The sequence below is a fragment of the Phyllobates terribilis genome, unplaced genomic scaffold (genome assembly GCF_046119375.1).
Source record: "Phyllobates terribilis strain yellow unplaced genomic scaffold, ASM4611937v1 Scaffold_11__3_contigs__length_659146591, whole genome shotgun sequence".
In the NCBI taxonomy this organism is placed as follows: Eukaryota; Metazoa; Chordata; class Amphibia; order Anura; family Dendrobatidae; genus Phyllobates; species Phyllobates terribilis.
In genome coordinates this window covers 335,901,563-335,916,410 of record NW_027362771.1, presented here as the reverse complement: position 1 = coordinate 335,916,410, position 14,848 = coordinate 335,901,563, and the positions used below count along the sequence as shown (strand labels likewise).

The following is a 14,848-nucleotide window of genomic DNA, read 5'->3' as shown; positions in this document are numbered from 1 at the left end:
TGGACGATACCCATGCATGCCATTCCTCTGCTGTGTATGGCCTATTATGTCACAGGAAACATGCACTCCAGTTTGGCTTTCTACTTCTTTAGCTAACTGCAGTGAACCTGCATGTCAATTTTCTTGAACCCTTCTTATCAAAAGATGCTTCTGATTAGGTGTTAACTTCTGTGGTCGGCCTAGACATGAGATGGTTGCAGCTCCATCTCTGTTACATTTTTGTATCACTTTTGCTACAGCATTCTGGCTGATAAGTAAAACTTTGCAGATATTCTTGTAGCCTTCACCTTTCTTGTGTAAAGAAATTATTTTGTTTCTCAGGTGACATTTCTCTTCTATGTGGTCCCATTGCTGACAACATGAAATGGGAAGGTGTTATCTTTAAGTAATGCCCTTTTATCAACTATTTTCTGGACTATATAATGATCAATTAGACTTCTGTGGGTGAATTGTTGTTAATCAGAATTTTGTAGTATAAACTTTAGCTTTGCTCTTCAGACTTTAATTGGGGTGGACTCATTTTTGCTACTTGGTCTTGAATGAATGTTGGGAAATTTTATTTTTTGTGTGTACAAAATAAATTTTATTTGCTATCAATTGCCCATATTTGTGGGAGTATTTTGTACTGTGGTAGCTCATAGAAAATATTAATTCTGAAAGGAAACTAAAAGGTTTTCTGACAAATTTGTTGGGGTCTACTTATTTATGCGGAGCACTAATATATATATGAGAATAACTTTAGGCCATTTTCACATGTCTGTGAAACATAGACAGTGCTCAGATAACAATAAGCAGACTGGCTGACCTGAACCAAGTACATCACAGCCATATACCAAACAGTTCTCTCAGGTAAGGTAAGGTATTCTGTTATTGGCTTCATCACTGAGCATTGATAAGCAATACTATGACACATGATGTGTAAGACCACTGCCTGGCTGCACCAGTCACATGCCATCCCCTTGTAAACAAGGCAGGAGATTATAGAACTGAGTATAGTTTTGTTTTGGAAATTTTATACTTTTTGCTAAAGTTTTTTTTTGTCTGGTACAAGGCAATGGTTGGGAGGAGTTTGCGCCTTAAACATTTATATAGGGGACTTAGCCCCTGTAAAAATCATAGCAGTAATATACATTTTGGTGGTGCAGTTGCAGAAAAATTCACTTGTAAATCCACTTTGTGCATCCTTGGCGTGCCCAATATGTCAATTTACCTTTACACCCTCCGATTAGCATATCTATTATTTTTAGAGCGTCATTGATCCCATGGTGCTGTACATGAGAAGGAGTTGCATACAAAATACGAATATAGATTATAATGAACAAACTAACAACAACAGACTGGAACAGAAAGGAGAGAGCCCTGCCCTGATGGACTTACAGTCTACAGGATATAGGGGAAGGAGACAGTAAGCTTGGGGGGGGGGGGGTTGGCAGCTCCAGTTGTGGTGAGGTGGCAGCAGGGTCACTGCAGGCTGTAAGCTTTCTTGAAAAGGTGGGTTTTCAAGTTCTGTTTCAAAAAATTCTGATGATGGTGGATTATCGGACATGTTTGGGCACAGAATTCCAGAGGATGGGGGATACTCAGGAGAAGTCTTAAAGGCGACTGGGTGAGGAACGTACAAGTGTGGAGGAAAGAAGGAGGTCTTGGGAGGACAGGAGTTTACGTGTGGGAAGATATCAAGAGATTAGTTTGGAGGTATATGGGGAGACAAATTATGGATGGCTTTGTAGGTCATATTAGTAGTTTGGACTGGATATATTAGGGAATTGAGAGCCATTGAAGCAATCTGCAGAGGGGAGAAGCAGTTGGGTAGCGAGGAGATAGGTGGATTAGTCAGGCAACAGAGTTAAGGACAAACTGGTGAGGTGCGAGACTGTTAGCAGGTAGGCCACAGAGGAGGATGTTGCAGTAGTCAAGGCAGGAGACGATGAGGGCATGCACTAGCATTTTAGTAGATTTAGGATTGAGGAAAGGACAGATTCTGGAAATATTTTTGAGTTGGAGGCATTAAGAGGTGGTAAGGGCTTGGATGAGCAGTTTGAAGGACAAGGCATAATCTAACACTTTCCCTGAGAATGATTAACAGTGCTCTCTTTCTCATAGCAAGCGCTCCCCAAACTGTTCCTGTGCATACAAAATGACACTTGAGGAGACCAGAAGCATGTTCACAGTGTCAGTATGGGCACGATCTCTTCTCTGAAGCTGCTCACATGCTACATTTCCAGGCACAGTGAGCGGCGTCCAAAGACTGGCAAGAGGCAGAGATCAGAGCGGCAGGTGTGACTCTGATCTGGCTCCTGCCAGTCCGTGGCAGCCGTTCAATACATCCATAAATGTATGTAGCGAGTGGCTTCAGAGAGTAGTCGGAGATCAGAGTGAGTTCACGCCAGCACTGACACCAAACACACCACTGGGCTCTTCAAGTGTCAGTGTGCAAGCGTAAATGGAGTACTTAGTTTAGGGAGCGTTCGTTGTGAGAAAGAGGGCAAAGTCAATCAAGTTTATGGAAATAGTTAGATATGCAAGTTGAATGGTGTATTAGTGCATCGAGACATTGGCCACACCAAGGACGCATCGAAGTGCATATGGAATAAAAGAGAATTAGATTGCAATTACACAGCTAAAATATATGTTACTGGAAAGTTTTTATAGGGATCAAGTCCCATATTTAAATACTACTTTTGCAGTTTGGAGGGTGACCGACTCCCTTTAAGAGTCCATCAAACATAATATAACAAAATCAAAATGATGATGGGATTTATTAAAAGAATAATATATGTATGCCTTCAAGAGACTGTTAGAAGTGAAATAGCACAGAAGAAAATAGAGGGGTGTATAAATCAGGATTATGGCATAAAAAGGAGGGAAAAACTATGGAAAGGATGATAAAGCTGATAGAAATCAATGACAGATTTAGACAGAGAGGCCGTACAGGGTGTGAATGTGTAGACTCTTCACTGACTTGCAGCCGTAACCCTTCACCTTGCACAGCCCATACAATACAATTAGTGACACCAACACATCTTGTCGAAGATCAATGTTCTGTTCATTAAGAGCCTGCAGGCAATGCACCCCCAGCCTCCCCCGCCTGCTTCTCAGCTCCCAATGAATCACTCAGCGGCAGTGCCACATTCTTCTATCGATTGCACCGCAACTGAGAATAATCCTGCACCGAGCGATAAAGGAACAAGAAGGAGCCTTACCTACAACTTCATTTTAAGTATAAAATCAACCCCTTGGTTAACAGGAGAGGGGTCCTGTATGTAAACAACCACTGATCACATTGCTGGAAGTGGGGAATAAAAGCACTGTGTTTATAAGGCATAAGCCCTCCACACAGTACATGCAGACAGCCGCCATGTTTATGCAAAAAATGATCTTTGGAAGAATAGAGTGCAAATGTCATTGAATAATAACAAGATATCTTACAGTACAATTCTATCTTCATTTAGGCTGCATGCCCACTATGCATTTTTCAAGTGTTTTTGCCGCGGAATTTCCACACTTGGCAATACGTGCCCATGGTCCCCAATGATAATCCGCATGTGCTGTGCACATGCTGCGGAAATTACCGCTGTGGATTATCATTGCGGAAAAATATGCAGCATGTCCATTAATTTTGCAGACACGCAGCATAATCGCCGCCATTGACTTGCATTTGACCGCGTGACATCCGCATCACTGCATCTGCACATGCGGATATCACACGGTTCAATGTGCGGATGGTACCCGGGTTTGGAGAAGAGGAGACTCTCCTCCAGACCCGGGTACCATAATACCTGTAAAAAAAAAAAAAAAAAAAGATTTAAAAGAAAATAAAGATTATACTTACCTTCCGATGGCCCCCGGCCTCCTCAGCGATGCGTCTGGTCTGTTGTATGGGTCGTGGTGGTGTGAAAGGACCTGCCATGACGTCATTTAGTCATGTGACAGGTCACGCGACCCTTGACGTCGGCGGTCGCGTGACCTGTCACATGACTAAATGACGTCATGGCAGGCCCTTAAACATCACCGCGACCGATACAACAGACCGGACGCAGCGGAGAAAACACCGGGGACCATCGGAAGGTAAGTATAATCTTCATTTTTTTACCATTCTTATTCTTTTTGTTTAACTATTACTTGGTCACACTATATAAATCCATGCTGGTTGCATGGATTTATATAGTGTGACCAAGTTGTCAAGCACTTTTCCAAGTGATGCTAAAATCGCTTGGAAAAGCGCTTGATAACCCGCATGCAGAAATGCATGCAAAAACGCTTGACAAACGCTTCCACCTGGCAGGAAAAACGCATGTAAAAACCGCATGCGCTTTTCCTGCCAGGGAAAAGCGGAAAAAATATGCAGCATTTCTGCATCGTGGGCACTAGGCCTAAGGCTGTGTGCCCACGTAGCGTTTTTCAAGCGTTTTTGATGCGGAATTTCCGCAGCGGAAACGCTTGTAAAACGCTTGGTAACCCGCACACCATGGTCCCCAATGGGATTCCGCAAGTTCTATGCACATGCTGCGGATTTTTCCGCAGCGTTTATGCTGCGTTCAAAAATCCGCAGCATGTCAATTAATTTTGCGTTTCCGCAAGCAGAATTGCCTTTGTCCAATGCATAAAAAACGCAAGGCAATTCCGCATGTGGAAAACGCGTGATAAACGCGCGAAAAATGCGCGATAAACGCGTGCGGAATTCCGCATGCGTTTTTCCGGGAGAGGACTTGCAGAAATGAAGCAGAAATTTTCTGCTTCATAAATGCAACGTGGGCACATAGCCTTACACTAGATACTGTGTGGTACTGTAGGTATGTGCATATCGCAGAAACAAATGCATACATACAAACAAGCAGAAAGAGGCTGCTCAGTCTGGGGAAAGGTTTCAGAAAATGTCTATTGCAACATTTAGCCTCAATATGTTACTTCTTTATAGAGGATTAAGAATAGGAGGGCCGAAGCATGTCAGCCATGCCACTACACAGTAGCCAACCGGGAAGAACACATGGTCTGCGACAGTCATCTTTACAAGTGATGCAATTTTTGTTGTAGCTATTTATGTCTTTTTATTTTCAAAAAACTTCTCTAGGGCAGCCATATTGTCCTGTATTATCTGTCCAGACATAGAAGCCGGCTGCAATTGCTCTACGGCAGCATCTATTAATCAAGGAAATGCCAAGGACTATGACAGCTTCCAGGAAGTGATGGAGCACCAGATCTCTCCTCCAGAGACCAGGGAAGTCACATACAGAATCTTATCTGTGTACATAGTGTTGCCAGCAGGGCTGTGGAGTCGGTAAGCCAAACCTCCGACTTCAACTTCTCAATTTCCATGACACAGACTCCAACTCCGACTCCCTCATACATGGCTCATGTTTAAGTGATAAATTTACTGTAGCACAGATTCATCTTAGCTAAAAGTCTAGACCCTTAGATCAGGAATAGGACAGACATTTATACGACATTTCATGACTTTCCCAAATTCTTATGAAAAAATATTCCCCACAAACTGCATTGAACTACTGTACCCAATTTATTATATATTTTAGGAGTCAGAGTTGGTCCATTTTATACCGACTCCACCAAAATGGGCTCGGCTCCACGACTCCGACTCCACAGCCCTGGTTGCCAGTCGCCATCCTAACTTATTTAGGTCCTCTAGCATTACAATTCCATCTCAGATACTTATGCGGGTTCCATCTTTGCTCAGCTGTTTTCTGAACTTCCATAGACTTGAATGCAGAGCGTGTGCATGCAAGACCACCTCTGCACAGCCGCATAAGACAGAGCTCAGTTCTATGGATAGGTGTGGGATCTAAAGGGGGGGATATGCAAGAAATGTCAGGTGAAAATACCCCAATAAATACCACCTCCCCTGGCTGACACTTTTCCAGTCTACACAGCAAACTGAGAAGTAAGCTGCAGTCTACAGTAAATGCCAATCTATTGGTTGTGCTTTGGTGGCTATTATATAATTTAAAAAAGACTGAATTGTAATGATACATACATTTCTGATAAAACATCGTAATTAAAAAAATAAAATTTATATTATTTATATATATATATATATATATATATATATATATATATATATATATATATATATATATATATATATATATATATATATATATACACAGTACAGACCAAAAGTTTGGACACACCTTCTCATTTAAAGATTTTTCTGTATTTTCATGACTATGAAAATTGTACATTCACACTGAAGGCATCAAAACTATGAATTAACACATGTGGAATTATATACTTAACAAAAAAGTGTGAAACAACTGAAAATATGTCTTATATTCTAGGTTCTTCAAAGTAGCCACCTTTTGCTTTGATGACTGCTTTGCACACTCTTGGCATTCTCTTGATGAGCTTCAAGAGGTAGTCACCGGAAATGGTTTTCACTTCACAGGTGTGCCCTGTCAGGTTTAATAAGTGGGATTTCTTGCCTTATAAATGGGGTTGGGACCATCAGTTGTGTTGTGCAGAAGTCTGGTGGATACACAACTGATAGTCCTACTGAATAGACTGTTAGAATTTGTATTATGGCAAGAAAAAATGCAGCTAAGTAAAGAAAAACGAGTGGCCATCATTACTTTAAGAAATGAAGGTCAGTCAGTGTGAAAAATTGGGAAAACTTTGAAAGTGTCCCCAAGTGCAGTTGCAAAAACCATCAAGCGATACAAAGAAACTGGCTCACATGAGGACCGCCCCAGGAAAGGAAGACCAAGAGTCACCTCTGCTTCTGAGGATAAGTTTATCCGAGTCACCAGCCTCAGAAATCGCAAATTAACAGCAGCTCAGATTAAAGACCAGGTCAATGCCACACAGAGTTCTAGCAGCAGACACATCTCTACAACAACTGTTAAGAGGAGACTTTGTGCAGAAGGCCTTCATGGTAAAATAGCTGCTAGGAAACCACTGCTAAGGACAGGCAACAAGCAGAAGAGACTTGTTTGGGCTAAAGAACACAAGGAATGGACATTAGACCAGTGGAAATCTGTGCTTTGATCTGATGAGTCCAAATTTGAGATCTTTGGTTCCAACCACCGTGTCTTTGTGCAACACAGAAAAGGTAAACGGATGGACATGCCTGGTTCCCACCGTGAAGCATGGAAGAGGAGGTGTGATGGTGTGGGGGTGCTTTTCTGGTGACACTGTTGGGGATTTATTCAAAATTGAAGGCATACTGAACCAGCATGGCTACCACAGCCACTTGCAGCAGCATGCTATTCCATCCGGTTTGCGTTTAGTTGGACCATCATTTATTTTTCAATAAGACAACGACCCCAAACACACCTTCAGGCTGTGTAAGGGCTATTTGATCAAGAAGGAGAGTAATGGGGTGCTACGCCAGATGACCTGGCCTCCACAGTCACCAGACCTGAACCTAATCGAGATGGTTTGGGGTGAGCTGGACCGCAGAGTGAAGGCAAAAGGGCCAACAAGTGCTAAGCATCTCTGGGACCTCCTTCAAGATTGTTGAAAAACCATTTCTGGTGACTACCTCTTGAGGCTCATCAAGAGAATGCCAAGAGTGTTCAAAGCAGTCATCAAAGCAAAAGGTGGCTACTTTGAAGAACCTAGAATATAAGACATATTTTCAGTTGTTTCACACTTTTTTGTTAAGTATATAATTCCACATGTGTTAATTCATAGTTTTGATGCCTTCAGTGTGAATGTACAATTTTCATAGTCATGAAAATACAGAAAAATCTTTAAATGAGAAGGTGTGTCCAAACTTTTGGTCTGTACTGTGTATGTATATATATATATATTATATATATATATTATATATATATATATATATATATAAACACAGGGAACTTTTTGGCTTTCTTGATTTTTATTTATTTACATCGTCATCCAATTCCTATGCCTTATAAGGCCTCATTCAGACGTCCATTTTTCACATGTGTGTTCTCACCATGTCTTTTATGGATAGAACACTTACCCAATAGAGTTTATGGGGCTGTTCACTTTTCTTTTTTTTTTTGCGGAATGTGTACACATGAAAAAATTATGGTGACATGTCTGTTCTTGATTGGTATCATGGATCAAAATTACCAGTCTATTGGCCAGTGAAAATCAAGGACATAGATGGCACCAGTAGGTAATCCACGCACTCTTCATGATTAACACTGTGATGAATAAGAGAAGGTTTGCAATTTATTTTCTTCATACATGAAAAAATGCTGATGAAACACGAATTACAAAAACGGATACACTGACCAAATACTGATGAAACGCGGATCCAAAACACTATTGAAACTTGGACCAGTTTTTGCATATGTGAAAATCACAGACATCTGAATGAGGCCTAATGCAGAAAAATACAGTGCAATGGTGGGAATAAGGAGCTTTGGATACTGCTGTATTATATCAATTTATCCTATCAATTCTTTGTTTTTTACTGTACACTAAATGATGATCCCACAATTTTTTCATTAACAAATATATTTTTGGGGGCCCAATATTCTAGAATAATTCAGCAAAACCAATGAAAGAAGATAAAATATTTTGTTAAAATTTGAGCAATGTTGCACTTCACACAAGATCAATATCACATTTTATGCTTTGCAATGTGCAGCACTTACCTGCCACAGATAGCCGCGCTGTACGGCTTACAATGCTGCCTAAACTGTCCACCGTTGCCACACATTGATAGATCCCCTCATCTGGCTTGTTGTGCTTTGAATGCACCACACTGGTGATGAACAAAGACCCATCTGGAAGTAATCTCCTCCGATCATCTGATACTAAATTAAGAAAAGTCCCATCTTTTTTCCATTCAATTTTTGCTGCTGGCTCAGCATACACAGAACAGTTTAAAACAGCGGGCGTTCCACGTAGTGTTACAGTGTCTGCCGGTTCCGTCAGGAAGTAGAAGGGGGTGAACGTCCTGAAAGCTGAGCCTGCAAACAACACAAAAAAATAATAATTTAGGAGATTGCATTTTTAAAGCAAAATCTCTAACTAAGATATCATTAAAAAATAGGGCAGTAGTGACAATACTCATTAGCGGCAAGACCTGTGCGTATATATCTGCTCCCATCAACCCTATTCGCAAGTTCTTAATAGATACCAGGCAGCCACCTATACTGCATTACAATGACCCTTTGACCCACTACTCACTGCCCACAACAAGTACACAGTTATGAATCAAGTAATCTTCCATACTTTATTGATCAATAAAGTGTAAAAGCCTGCTCTCCGCCACAAGGTGTACCCAATCAGGATGGTCCCTACTATGGTAACTCATGCTCTTTGTGCAGACCTCAAAATGGACAGGGAAAAAGCTGGACCTGACCAAGGAGGCGGCCGCAACTCCTAATGTACTGAATACAAGAAACTAAAGCAAAACCAAAAATTTGGGCCAGCAAACCTGTTAATATAGTGTAATACACAATGTATCCATTAACATACTAACAAGTATGCAAGCCCATGTTTTCGGTTTTACATTACACATTAGCCTGTTAGGTCTAGATAAACATACAGAATTGAAAAATGAATATTTTAGGTTTTTCAAGACAGAAGTTAAAAACTATTAAAAATCAGATTACAAAAGAAATCTGTATAGTTGAAGCTAAAAACTACATCCTCTCAATTACTTTAGCTGCATCCATTTTTTAAATAAGGGAAGTTTTGCATCCAGAGGAAACCATTGTTTCATTAAAGGGAATCTGTCAGCAGGTTTTTTTTTCTACATCACCTGAGAGCAGACTGCTGTAGGCAAAGAAAGCTGAATCCAACGTTGTATCACGTAGAATGCTGGGTGCAGCAGTTTTGACACAATCAGAGCTTTTAAATTTAAACTCTAACAGAGCTGAGGAAGCTGCCTCCGCCCACCACCAAGTTCTTATGTACAATATCCATAGACAATGAGCTGCCTATCACAGGAGGGGGCGTGTCAGACTAGCAGGCATGTGCTGCTGTGTCCCAGCAATGATAAGCTCCTGGTGCTAAAACAATCACTGCAAGCAAACAAAACCACAGAGCTTGATAGAGGAATTGCTGAAATTGTGTTTTAACCCTTACAACATACTGTCTTCAGCTTGCATAGCAGAAACCTGCTGAATGATTCCCTTTAACACAGATGCTCAAAATATTGCTCAAAATATTGCCCCAACCATTTTTTTCTTGGTCAAATCGGATATCATTCAGACTAGCCACATTAACACAACTGCTTGGGTTCCAAAGGAATCCAAATTAATACATCTAGAAAGGTGAAGGAACAGATTACTCTTAGGACAGTACAAGATTTTGTTTTGTATGGCCTGTCTGCAGAAATGCACCATGTGTAAATGAACAGTCCCTGCATGAACAGAATGGATGAGAAAGGCTGATGTTGCTTTTGGCATTCTGAACATCTGTTCAGCAATGAAAGTGGGAACAGATAACACTTAACATACAGTGCAATCAACAGCAAAGACAGAGGATGGTACAGCGGCACAGTGCCAACTCACCTCTCCCCACCATGAAAATCAACCAACTCAGCAGTTCTCCCATAAGCAGTCTCTGTAAGGGCAGGCAGACTGCGTCCTTCCTCACCCTCTTTCCCTCAGCATTTCCTTTAACCAGCATGACAGTGGTTAGATAGATCTGGGAGAAGAGCTGTCACACTAAAACATGTCACATAATCAATTCTTATTAAATAAGACAAGCAACGGCAACTTCTCAAAAACTGCTTATTTAGACAGAACAATAATCATTCAATCATGCCATACAGTTACAGCAATGGCATCTCAGAATTCACACTAAGCCCTGGACAAGTACCATTAAAGACATTTATGTGAAGGCCACATAAGTAAATTACACCTCACATAATATCTAGGTGACCAAGAATTTGGGAGAATAAAACAGCTGAAGACTCCATTGTCCATGGTAAAAAGCATATGGAGAAATTCATGGTGGAGTCGGTATAAAATGGACCGACTCCTAAAATATATAATAAATTGAGTACATTAGTACAATGCAGGATGTGCTGTAAATTTTTCATATGAATTTGGGAAAGTTATGAAATGTCCTATAAATGTCTGTTCTCTTCCTGATCTAAGGATCTCGACTTTTAGTTGAGATGAATCTGTGCTGCACTTTATATACATGCTCAGTACTGAGGCAGGGCTGCGGAGTCGTGAGGCAGGGCTGCGGAGTCGTGAGGCAGGGCTGCGGAGTCGTGAGGCAGGGCTGCGGAGTCGTGAGGCAGGGCTGCGGAGTCGTGAGGCAGGGCTGCGGAGTCGTGAGGCAGGGCTGCGGAGTCGTGAGGCAGGGCTGCGGAGTCGTGAGGCAGGGCTGCGGAGTCGTGAGGCAGGGCTGCGGAGTCGTGAGGCAGGGCTGCGGAGTCGTGAGGCAGGGCTGCGGAGTCGTGAGGCAGGGCTGCGGAGTCGTGAGGCAGGGCTGCGGAGTCGTGAGGCAGGGCTGCGGAGTCGTGAGGCAGGGCTGCGGAGTCGTGAGGCAGGGCTGCGGAGTCGTGAGGCAGGGCTGCGGAGTCGTGAGGCAGGGCTGCGGAGTCGTGAGGCAGGGCTGCGGAGTCGTGAGGCAGGGCTGCGGAGTCGTGAGGCAGGGCTGCGGAGTCGTGAGGCAGGGCTGCGGAGTCGTGAGGCAGGGCTGCGGAGTCGTGAGGCAGGGCTGCGGAGTCGTGAGGCAGGGCTGCGGAGTCGTGAGGCAGGGCTGCGGAGTCGTGAGGCAGGGCTGCGGAGTCGTGAGGCAGGGCTGCGGAGTCGTGAGGCAGGGCTGCGGAGTCGTGAGGCAGGGCTGCGGAGTCGTGAGGCAGGGCTGCGGAGTCGGAGGTTTGGCTTACAGACTCAACAGCTCTGCTAAAGTAATGCAACCAACATGAAGTGCTTTCTATGTTTACTCAACAACAACAAGAACTAGTCTTGGAGCTATGAAGCTCACAGGATCGACAGACATGTTAATGATATGTCAATGATGAAAAAATGGTAACAAAATAAATTATCAGCACCACACGCAGTTACTTGCATGCCTTGGCATGTCATCAATCTTAGGTTTTCTCAGAATGGACGTTTACCATCTATTCATTGTCGGAGTCCACCAATGACTAGGACGCCGATCCAAAACGCTCCTTAGGCTATGTGCACACAATGCATTTTTTATGCGTTTTTGACGTGGTAAATCCGAGCGGACTTGGCCCCAAAACGCATTGCAAACCTTATCCCAGCATTTTCTATGACATTTTGGAAGATCTGTGCATGTGATCAGGATTTTTCCTTGCTGAATTTCATGTGTGTTAAAGAAGCAGCAAGTCCATTCTTTTTGCGTTTTTGCCTGCGTTTTTCCTATACAATGCATTGGAAAAACCGAATGGCAAATCTGCAGGCAAAAACACATCAAAAACGCATGACAGTGCATCAAAAACGTTGAGGACTTTCAGCAGCGTTTTTGCTGCCAAGAGGTGATGAACCTTGCAGAAACGCTGCAGAAATATCTGCAAGCAAGTACTGATCGTGCGCACATAGCCTTACTGCTTAATTAAAGGGGTTGTCCGGTCAAAAGTTATAAGTCTGCAGTCACACCATGTGCGCTGCTGGGATTTGCCGGTTTGAGACCTGGGACTGGGGGGTATGTATGCATTACACATACCCCTGGGCCTGTCGGCACCGCCTCGCTCCATACACTAGTTTTGAGCGAGGCCACACCCCATCTAGTGACACAGAGGGCCAGTGGGCACGTCCGACTAGAAGGTGCGGCCTTGCTCAATACAAGTGTATGGAGAGCGAGGCCACGCCCACTGGCCTGGGGTATGTATAACACATGCATACTCTCCATTACAGAGTCTGAAACTGGCAAATCCCCGCAGTGCACAGGGGGGATTCATATGTCTGCAGTTACACAGAGTAACTGCAGACTTATCACTTTTGAATGGACAACCCCTTTAATGGACAACCGGAGACTCTTCTCCGGACCAGAGTACCATAGTACCTGTAAAAAAAAAAAAATATATATATATATATATATATATATATATATATATATATATATATATATATATATATATATATATATATATATATATATATATATATATATATATATATATATATATATATATATATATATATATATATATATATATACATTATACTTACCTTCTAATGGCCCCCGGTGTCCTTATCCGATGCGTCTTGGCTTTCCGGCAGCTCGCGGTGGACTAAAAGGACCTGCCATGACGTCATTTAGTCATGTGATGGGTCATGGCAGATCCTTTTTAGACCATTGCGAGCTGCCGGCAAGCCATGACGCATCGCTAAAAACACCGGGGGCCATCAGCAGGTAAGTATAATGTATATTTGTTATTTTATTCTTTTTTTTACAGGTACTATGGTACCCGGGTCTGGAGGAGAGTCTCCTCTTCTCCAAACCCAGATACCATCCGCACATTGAAACGCATGGAATCCGCATCTGCAGATGCAGTGATGTGGATGTCATGCGGTCCAATGCAAGTCAATGGTGGCGAAAACGCCGCGATTCCGCAAAATAATTGGTAGTGCTGCGGATTTTTCTGCAATAATAATCGGCGGTGGAAATTTCCGCAGCATGTGCACAGCACATGCAGATTATCATTGGGGAACATAGCAGGCCTTCTACCAAGTGTTTTTTAAGCGTTTCTGCAGCGGAACAGCCTCATAGAAAATGAAAAGCGAAATGCAGGGCTGTGGAGTTGGTAAGCCAAATCACCGACTCAGACTCCTCAATTTCCCTGACCCACGACTCCGACTCCACAGCCCTGCCTCAGTACTGAGCATGTACATAAAGTGCAGCACAGATTCATCTCAACTAGAAGCAGAGATCCTTACATCAGGAACAGAACAGATATTTATAGGACATTTCAGAACTTTCCCAAATTCTTTTGAAAAAAACTTACAGCACATCCTGCATTGTACTAATGTACCCAATTTATTATATATTTTAGGAGTCTGAGTCGGCCCATTTTATACTGACTCCACCAAAATGGACACAGACTCAGACTCCACAGCCCTTGGAAAAAGTTCTCCAGAAACCCAAATCATTTTTTCTATCTTGTAACACTGTATAGCATGATTTTTCCTTAAACATATTTTTTACATCAACCTATAAATCTCATTTTCTGCATACATTATGCCTAGCACATACTAGACTACTTATCAGTGGAGAGGTCACCTTCAAACCCACTTTATGATTGAAGAAAAATGCTTTCTGTAATAATGCGCTTACATATTTACAGATGATATCACCACGACATAGATCAACCATTTCATTGCGCTGCTTAATGGCAGCTTTCTGAATGCTCTGCGACTGTGTGATAACTAAAGGAGGAGAAGAAGGGCAAGCAGGAACTCTGGAGAAAAAAATGCCATGGAGCAAGGAGGAAAAACTGCACTCCAGGATTTCCACTAGCATTTGCCTTCAGTAACACTCAGCCGACCATCTCCAATGATAAATTCTAAGCATATATCCTGGGATAAGCCCTCCTCATTCACACAGCAGATCCTGAGGCCCACACAACATCAAGGTACAGAGGAGAATGAGATCTGTCAATGGAGAAAGAAGGCAATCATGGAGCGCTGAAGGCTATTTCGACAGCCTGCTGACAGAATACAGGCACTATGGAGGGAGCAACCACAGGGAATTTCATTTCCCAAGGCCTCTCTCCTTACTAGATCGATTTCTCCAGCTTCTTAAGGCAGTGGATGGGCCACTAGGTGCATATTGTGAATTCAATCTCCTAACATATAAGCAAAGGGATAGAGCAAGTATTCTAGTGAAGAGAAAATTATTACCTCCCGCTATACACTGTGCCCTATTCTGTGTATAGAATAAAATATCATGCCAGGAAACAACAAAAATATTATACGGGCGG

General features: G+C 42.6%; 1 protein-coding gene across 12 annotated transcripts in view; it reads right to left on the bottom strand.

Moving 5' to 3' along the window:
- Positions 1-14,848, bottom strand: part of NEO1 (neogenin 1) — a 170,380-nt gene that overhangs the window by 58,298 nt on the left and 97,234 nt on the right. For all 12 annotated transcript variants that reach the window (XM_073652749.1, XM_073652758.1, XM_073652750.1 and 9 more), the window contains exon 2: positions 8,586-8,903. In XM_073652749.1, the coding sequence (XP_073508850.1) occupies positions 8,586-8,903 (318 nt within the window). The remainder of the gene's footprint in view (positions 1-8,585; positions 8,904-14,848) is intronic.